The sequence below is a fragment of the Amia ocellicauda genome, chromosome 14 (genome assembly GCF_036373705.1).
Source record: "Amia ocellicauda isolate fAmiCal2 chromosome 14, fAmiCal2.hap1, whole genome shotgun sequence".
Lineage (NCBI taxonomy): Eukaryota > Metazoa > Chordata > Actinopteri > Amiiformes > Amiidae > Amia > Amia ocellicauda.
This window is the reverse complement of record NC_089863.1, coordinates 8,058,612-8,067,052: the sequence shown is the minus strand read 5'-3', so window position 1 is coordinate 8,067,052 and position 8,441 is coordinate 8,058,612. Positions and strand designations below refer to the sequence as shown.

The window sequence follows — 8,441 nt, the reverse complement described above, 5'->3', positions numbered from 1 at the left end:
ATGCGTATTAAATATGATACAATTACGTAGCACAACACTGCATGTGCACATGGAGTGTGTACTATTTTACATTCAGTCGTTTTAGTAGATTGATTTATTTAAACTCAATGTTGAAGCAGATATTATCTGAAATATCTTGCTATCTGTTATTAATTACATGCATATCTGACATTAAATACATACACCCAGAATCACAGTCAAATCATCAACTTCTTACAATACAATTACTACTACTGAGAAGAAAGTACTTACAATCGCTTAGACGTCCGGAAGTCTCATAAAATATGCGTTTTGTTTCAGAGTCCAGATTTATATTGACTTCAACACCATTGACTTCCTAAGGTGCAACCCACTGTAGATTATTATGGACCTAATTAAGCCCCCTGAGATAACAAACAAGACGTGACGGGAACAGGACTAGTATCTCATTGATCAGACACTTACTGTTGGCTCTCGTTGCCGATCTCCTATTGGCAGCTTGAATCTCTTTCCATTTCCACTTACAAATCACTAGCCTTCTGTCAACGTATCCTATTAGAAAAAAAAGTATATTATCTTTCATTGAAAATACAGTACAATTAGCGATTAACTACGTTCTGTTTGGAAAAAGTAACATCCACAGTTTCTTTAAAATATGTTTTACTGGTTTCAGATGCAAGCTATCAACCACTGCATTTAATATAAAACAAAAACAGATCTCTTGCAGGTTGCAATATTTTCTGCACGACTTTTGGAAAGTAACTAGCAGGTAATTGTGTTTACTGTTTATTCCGTGTGTGTTTATCATTATTGCTAAATATCAGTGTGCAGGCTGCATGTTCTCCCTGTGTTTTCTCCGGTTCTTCCCTTTTCATCCCACTGTCCAAAGGTATGTTGTGTGTAAGATTACCATACACATATGTGAATCATGTAGTGTTTATGTACACACACACAGACATATATATATATATATATATATATATGTTAATCTGTCTTTATAGTATTATACTTTGCCCTGACAGGGACAGGGATACGGTGATTCCAGACACATTTCCCCCATTTCAATCAGAATCCCCCCATTTAAAACCATGAAACCTTCACCCCTATTGTTTCCCTCATTTTCATTCCCCCTCCAGTCTGGCTACCCCAATTAAACCCTTAATTGAACTATTTGCTTTGTAAGACATTAAAACAATGTTCAGATCTTCATCATCTAATCTGGCATAAATAAAATAACATTAACCACTATGGGCTAGGGGTTTCAAAACACTAAGTGTCTATGACCTGCCTCAAGTAAGCAGCTGGGCAAATAAATAATTAGCCATGTTTATTAGGGAAGTGTTCCATGCAATAAACTTAAGTTAAGAAGATGCTAAGAAGACTATACTCCTGAACTGCAAAATTAGAAACACACACTGCATCAAACAATGGCTAAACCTGTTAACAGATTATATTACATAGGAAAAAACATAACCACCAACAATAACCAGGAAAATAGATTTAATTAAACTTGGGTACAATTTCACAATTTTGTCCATTTACATTGTAACTAATGCTTCATGAACATGCACACACACACACACACACACAACCCCAAACAGTCTGTGAAAAACTTTTCAATTTATTTATTTATTATTATATTTATTTATTTATTCATTTATTTTTGTGTGTTTGTGTTCCTTTTTTATGCTTGGACATGAGTGATACATCCCAACTGGTCTATATGCACACAATTGTAATTTTATATCTTTGTTTTTCGACGTGTAATCGGTCCACCTGTTGATTTAATTATTTGTTTATTCTGTTGGTTGTGTGTCTGGCCATCTGTCTCCTGGCCAAGGACCAAGGGGAGGGTGGGTGGAAGAGGGTGGGGTGGGGTTAGAGGGGTTATTGGGGGTAGGGAGGGGTAAAGAAACTGTTATTCCTTGGAAAAAAGTCTGATATCTACCTGGAATAGTTTAATTGCAATATGATTTCGATATTATTCAATATTATTTCGAATTATACATTGAAGGAGAGATAGGGAAGCAGAAGTCAAAGCCCCCATTATCCTCTCAGCTGCATGATGTGGTCACACCAATGGGATGACTCCATTCTGGCTGACGCCACATTCGTCACCTTGGTCCTTGGCCAGAAGAAGGTAGCCGTTCTCTCCCCAGCTGGTGCCCCAACTGGAAAAGAGCAAAGCAATGAGTCTGTGGGGCAGTGCTGTAGTCAAGAGAAGACAACCTTGATCTTCCTTGGCATGGCCCTTCACCAACACAAAACTGGGACCAGAGGACAAGTCAGAAGAAGTGAAGTGACAGACTGAAATTAGAAGACACCTGGAGATGCAGACCAAGAAGACCAAGACTCAGATCCTAAAAAAGTAGCTTGATGATGTCTTTGGATGAATAAGAATAATGCATGATTTCTCAAGTATCCCAAGCTTTGCAAGCCTAAATGGATTTCAATTGTTAAGGATATAGAAGAACAGGCGCAAAGTGTATCTGAATTTCACAAGCTACCACTGCCACGGCATTGATCTGTCATTGACCAAGAGTAAACGCCAAGACAGAAAACCCTACTTAAGCTGCAATATGTTTCAATCTTATTCCTATCTCTATCCTCAGGAATTCAATACATCTTGGCTTGCGTATGTTTTACTATTCACACTGCTGATTCAGTGATGCATTCCAAATCCAGTTCACACCCCATTGAATTGTGTTAACTTATTTCATCATTCAGATCATCTGATCACAGAGTCATTGATGTTTGCCCAAGGTATTCTGCTTCTCAATGCTTCAAGGATTACCTTGAGAATACCTGGCACTGCGGAATCCCACTTTAAAGAAACCTAAAGACCCAAAGTAGGAAATTCGGTCTACATATAACCTCAACATGAGTGAGTGATTTTTTTTAAGGGAATACAGTTAAAGCCTTTGTGGGCATACACTTATTTTGAAGTCAATGATAGCTCACCTGTTCTTGATGATCCAGTAATTGTCAGTTCCTTCAGTGCCGAATCCAACCACGACCATGGCGTGATTCTGTTTCCAGTTGGTACACTGGGGGTCATAGAAGACTCCTGCAAGAGAATCAAGGAGAGAGCTGCAGTGCTAGAGGGGAGTTTAGGTGTCAGTTAAATAAAAGCTCATGAATCAGAGTGATCAGTCTTTTCAGCTTGCCCACAATAATGTCTCAATAGGAGACTGCAGACATGGCTCCGATACTGGAATACGCAACAGCAAGAGTCTATGGCAAGAACAGATCTCAATACCTCCCAGAAATTCCAAAGTATTAACCACACTCTGCCTCCCAGATTCCCCCCTCCATTCATCCATTTGTGCAGAGATCCAGACTGAAAAGGCAGCTCACCACTCTGGTAGAACTGGAAACTGGGGGTTGTGGAGTCAATGGTGATTGCGACAGGCCCAATGGTGACCAGTGCATCTTCCAGGGCCTGTTCATTACCACTGGGGAGGGACATCCAGCCCTTCACTGTGGCGACAAACTTGCTCTTGTCAGCAGCACAGACTTGTTTCTGGATGTGGAGATAGAGAATTGTGTCATTATACAATTCGTATCCATTCATTAGTCCTTATGACTTGATCTGTGCTTTCTAAGCACTGTCTCTCTCTTGCTTCATGTGTGAGCAGCCTCAGTACACCTGTGCCTCCCCGATCCCTCACCGTCATGGCGTAGGGGTAGGTGGCCTCAGCCTGGATCCCTCCAATGCTTTGAATGTATTCATAGGCCACAAAAGGCAATCCTCCATTGCAACCCCTATTTCCAAAGTCCCCGGAGCAGTCCATCAGCTGCTGTTTGCTCAGAGGGATCAGTTGTTTTGTTTTGTTCATCCACTGGGCTTCCAGAGCTCCTGCAGCGCTGAAGGCCCAGCAGCACCCACATGAGCCCTGGGAGGGAAAGAGAGGAAACACAAGCGGTGAGTCGGGCAGGAGGCAAGGGACTTCAAGCCTCTTGTAATTGTCCTTCAGGCAGCCATTGCTAAGGTTTGGAAAAGGAAAGCAACCTGGTTAGACCTACCTGATTCTCAACTGGAGTGACGTAGCCCAGGGTCCTGTAATCAATACTTGTAACGCTGAGACTGCTGGCCGCCTTGCGGAGCTCTTCACCTGTCAGCTGATTGTTACTTCTCGTGTTTGGCCTGGACATGGTCATCTGTGTCAGGTTCAGAAACTCTTCTGGGGTCTGATGGACAAGAGAGAAGAAAGAAAGAGTGAGAGAGAGACACAAGCTCAGCAGGGAGAGGAATGCACAATTGAGATGCAAGACATCAAGAAGAAAGGAGGTGCTCACCAGGTCTCCAAATTGGTTCATGCCCATTTTGTACGTTGCATTGCCCTCTTGGAATCTCTGATTGTGCTCCTCAACGGCTCTGTAGTTTGCTTCCCAGATTTCTCTTCTCTGCACATCCCCAACCTGAAACAAAGCAACCCCTTCAGAAGGAGCTCATAGGGAATACATTCCCAAACTCCTGCTTCAGCTCCCCCTACTGACTGCAGAGAGACACCTGCCAGTGTCTCCATCTCCACACCCAGCGGCATCTGCCATCAGAGCAGGAGAGTTACATTCAGTGCAATTAAAGTCCTGTGCACTAAATTTGAATTCAATGTAAAGTGAATTATGCAGTGCTCTATTTTACACTCAATCAACGGAGAGCCAGCTTGATGTTTGGGCTTGTAATGTTCAGTACCCACAGACTAAAGAAAAGTAATTTCGCTTCTGTCATACAGTATGTTACACATATCAGTCTAGACAAAAATTATATACAGAGTTATAGGGTGACATCTCAACACTAGGGGATCACCACATCCTACTGTACTGTACAGGTGAGGACATTTACACAGTATACCAAGGGCTCTGCGTAAGCACATGAACAGTCTGCACCAGTTGAAATCGAAAATCTAATTCAAGGCATACAGTTTCATGACACACATTTGAAATTATAGTTTGAAGGTTGACACTATTCCAGTCTGAAGTCTTCACTATCAATGACAATTCTCCACACTGTCTGCCTCTCTCACTCACCCTTGTCCCTTGTTTCTGGAATTTGATTCTCCAGTTCTCCCACTCAGAGTCCAGCTGAGGGTCCAGGCAGGTGAGCACATTGATGTAGAGAGCCACAGAGGCCAAGACATAGACAGCTTTCATGATCTACCTGCTGTGGAGGAACAGAGACACAGACACATGCTGTCTTACATGAGTCCATCTGACATTGCTCAGATATTTCATTTGGGTTTACTTTGAGGGCAGAGATGAGATGAGAGACACAAAATCTGATTTTGCTCACACTAAGCAAGACAGGGTCCCATTGAGCTTCTTCACTATTAAGATAATTTCAAACATGAGATGAAAACAGATCCAGCCTTTAGCAAATGCTTGAAACATCTCAATCTCACAGCATTATCCAGGGCATTACAGTGGACCCTGCATATGTGACTTGTACCCACAATCCTATACTGCCCAAACACAAGGTAACCATACTAGTCTAGTTCAGAAATGTGTTACCATTAATTTGCACTGCAACAGAAATGAGTTTCTGAAATTGAAGATAAAGCAGAAGAGTGCATGGGTCTCTCACCTGTGTGTAGTCACACTGCGTGCAGTGTCTTCTCTTCAAGTGAGTGTCTTCTAGTTCTGAGGTGTCTCTGCTGCTGGATGCTGACACTTTCCAGGGTTGGACTTTTATACAGTTTTGGAGGAGCCCAGTTAAGTCACACATTCATCCAAAACAAACATTTTAGTCAAAGAGACAATGACTTGACTTAGTGACAACCTCAGGAAGGGTGTAGACAGTTTTAGGGGCTTGATTACTTTTTAAAAGCCAACTCATCACAAACAGAATGGTCTTAGGGCCAACAGAGCAAGATAAATAAATTATTGAAATTGAAAAGAAGCAACAGGATTTGTAGTTCAAGCTTTGCTGAAACAGATGGAGAACACTTTTATCAATCTGATATCGTTCTGGATTTCAAGGAAGGTCGAACAAAATGACTCGGGACTGAACCTAGAATTATTTTTCAGTTTTCTTTTTCTTTGCATTAGTGATTTATTGTGATCAACTTTTCAAATTGATGCTTTGAAATGATTTCTGACACTGTCTGACACTCTGTGGTTTGGTAAAACTTTGATGCATTTGACGTATCTTTTTATACGTTTACTCTTTTTCTTAAACACAGAGATGTAGCATACACAGAAACACACGAGTCTTGCAGGCCAGATACAATATAAAGTGCATCAGGAAATAAATCATTTTTGGACATAAAATATGCCACTGCTCCATTCATAGTGACTCTTAATAGCAAATTTAGCAGTATGAAGAGTTTACTGTGCCATCTTAACAGCTTTACTTTGCAAACAATGACTTCTGGTAAGACCATTACTAGGCAGAAGAGCCATATTTGCAACAAATCTCAAAGATCAAACCCTCCCTTTAAACACATATTGAGGACTTGGATTTACTTGGTGTACTGGTCTGTGCATTACTTGAATAAACAGCCCACCTGTCTGACGTGCCTGGTCCAACGTAAGTTTTCGCTAGACCCCAGCATGAAACCGCCTTACTGAATCAACATTTATCAACATACGGGCTACTGCAACACATTTTGTTGATATGTTAGTGTAGCCAGGTTCCAGGTTGATTCAGCGCTGATTCGTGAGGTTTAGTTTTGATATATTCCTGAGATGGCACACTCAGTGTAAATCACAAAAGCACGAAGGCTCTGACATGCTGTGAAAATGTCTATGGTTCTCCACAGACATCAATGAGTGCCTTTCCAAGCCCTGTGGCCCCAATGCAACGTGCATCAACACTGTGGGGAGCTACAAATGCTCATGCAACAGTGGATTTAGAGTGCCTAAACATAACTCAGGGGTGAATCATTCAGACCTGTGCCAAGGTGAGTTTAAAAAAAAAATTGAACTATGCCTGAAATGCAGTGCCTTGTGAAATCTTTGTAAATGGCAGTGAACGTTACACCATTGTGGACTGATATGAATAATGAAGTTACTATTTTATGTTTAACTGTACTGTGGGGAAAGTCACCTCATTTCAACTCTTTCTTAAAGCCTGGGCCCAGATAAAGCAAGTGAATAGCTCTAGAATTAATTACTGGATAATTAATTTAACATATTAACACACAAGCAAAAAAATTAATGAATACTTAGCAATATACAATACAAAATGTGTTTAAGTCCTTCTTCATTGTTATTTGAAAAGGTGTACTGCCAAATTTAAACATAAATGTTGTTTTTAAAGGCATTTTAAAAATCTGACTGTGCTGTCTCAAATTGTACTGGTGACAAGGGACCATATGGTCTCCCCTCCAAGTTATATTGAGGTTTCTCTAATCTTGATCCTGGAGGTTTTTTATTTTCAGCTTTGAAAAAAAATTAAGAGACCACTCCAAGTTCATAAATGAATGTTAAGCGGTCTCTTAATTTTTTCCACAGCTGAATATCAACTTTTATCGGTCACCCTTAAATCATAAATGTGTGAAGACCTGGGCATGTTTTATCCCATTTGGTTTAGAAGATGTTCCACTAAATTCTGACATTTTGAGACAATTTGGCAATAAAGTGACGTGAAGGCTTAAAAGCCCCCATGTCTCAACACTCTCTCATTGATGATGATGAACACATGCTCCTAGTCACTTGAACTTGCAGATTGCAGGTGACCTAGGAAACTAATCAGGTCTTGGCTCTCCAGGACTCAGGTTGCAGTCCAAAGTGAATGATTTCATAAACCCAATCAAATGGTATCTACATTCTCTGTCCTTTGGTTCTTCCAGCATTCAGTCTACACTTTGTGAGGGAGAAGAGAGGCTGGAAGGAAGCCTTGCGTTATTGCCTCACCAATCACACCGACCTGGTGTCCGTTCAGAACGAGCGGGATAACCGTTATCTGATGGATTTCCTCAGCCGAAGTTCTGGTTCCCCGGATCAAGTGTGGCTGGGCCTCAAGCGGCACATGAGCTGGCAGTACTGGTACTGGACTGACGATACACCAATCACATTCTCTCACTGGGATGCGGGGCAGCCCAACAACCCTTTCGATGAGCTTTGTGGGGCGGCCAAGTTGACCTCAGATGGCAGCTATGCCTGGCACGACACTTGCTGCCAGCTTCAACTCAGCTTTGTCTGCTATTAGCTTAAATTTCACCCCTTTTAGCGCAATGCATTGAGCTCGGTTTTCAAGAATCCCTGTTCTCCCAATAGTCCCCAAGCAGCACAATTATCCCTCTTCATTCAAATCCATTCCAGAGGAGTGCAAATCATAAATACAGGAACATGTAAGTGATCGTAAAGCTATGCAAAACTATGTGTAGACTTTCCATTGGTGATACTCACTCCATACCATAAAAATAAGCTATGACTGGATTTGACTTAATTATACCAGTTCCTTAACTAATTGTTCTTAATTGGCCCTTATAGATTTAGAAAGAGGAGGGTTGCTAATT

The 8,441-nt window shown here is 41.2% G+C and overlaps 2 protein-coding genes across 2 annotated transcripts; one reads left to right on the top strand and one right to left on the bottom strand.

The window, feature by feature from the left end:
- Window positions 1–1,464: 1,464 nt before the first annotated feature.
- On the bottom strand, window positions 1,465–5,628 carry LOC136768540 (cathepsin K-like). The gene is made up of 8 exons (XM_066722793.1): window positions 5,564–5,628; window positions 5,011–5,143; window positions 4,279–4,401; window positions 4,006–4,170; window positions 3,651–3,875; window positions 3,337–3,502; window positions 2,941–3,046; window positions 1,465–2,150 (listed from the first exon to the last, which is right to left on the bottom strand). Exons 2-8 carry the CDS (start codon window positions 5,131–5,133, stop codon window positions 2,051–2,053), a joined length of 1,008 nt encoding a protein of 335 aa, XP_066578890.1. The 5' UTR covers window positions 5,134–5,143; window positions 5,564–5,628; the 3' UTR covers window positions 1,465–2,050.
- Window positions 5,629–6,342: 714 nt separating this feature from the next.
- On the top strand, window positions 6,343–8,131 carry LOC136768097 (lithostathine-like). Its single transcript, XM_066722151.1, has 3 exons — window positions 6,343–6,352; window positions 6,741–6,881; window positions 7,773–8,131. Exons 1-3 carry the CDS (start codon window positions 6,343–6,345, stop codon window positions 8,129–8,131), a joined length of 510 nt encoding a protein of 169 aa, XP_066578248.1.
- Window positions 8,132–8,441: the final 310 nt, after the last annotated feature.

Bases quoted from the DNA above. Each gene is read 5' to 3' on its own strand.
- LOC136768540 (XM_066722793.1), bottom strand. From the start codon at position 5,133: ATGAAAGCTGTCTATGTCTTGGCCTCTGTGGCTCTCTACATCAATGTG. The intron at 4,402-5,010 runs GTGAGTGAGAGA...GCTTTGTTTCAG, and splicing joins TCCAGAAACAAGGGACAAGG to GTTGGGGATGTGCAGAGAAG. The intron at 3,876-4,005 runs GTAGGTCTAACC...TTTCCCTCCCAG, and splicing joins TCACTCCAGTTGAGAATCAG to GGCTCATGTGGGTGCTGCTG.
- LOC136768097 (XM_066722151.1), top strand. The intron at 6,882-7,772 runs GTGAGTTTAAAA...TGGTTCTTCCAG, and splicing joins TCATTCAGACCTGTGCCAAG to CATTCAGTCTACACTTTGTG.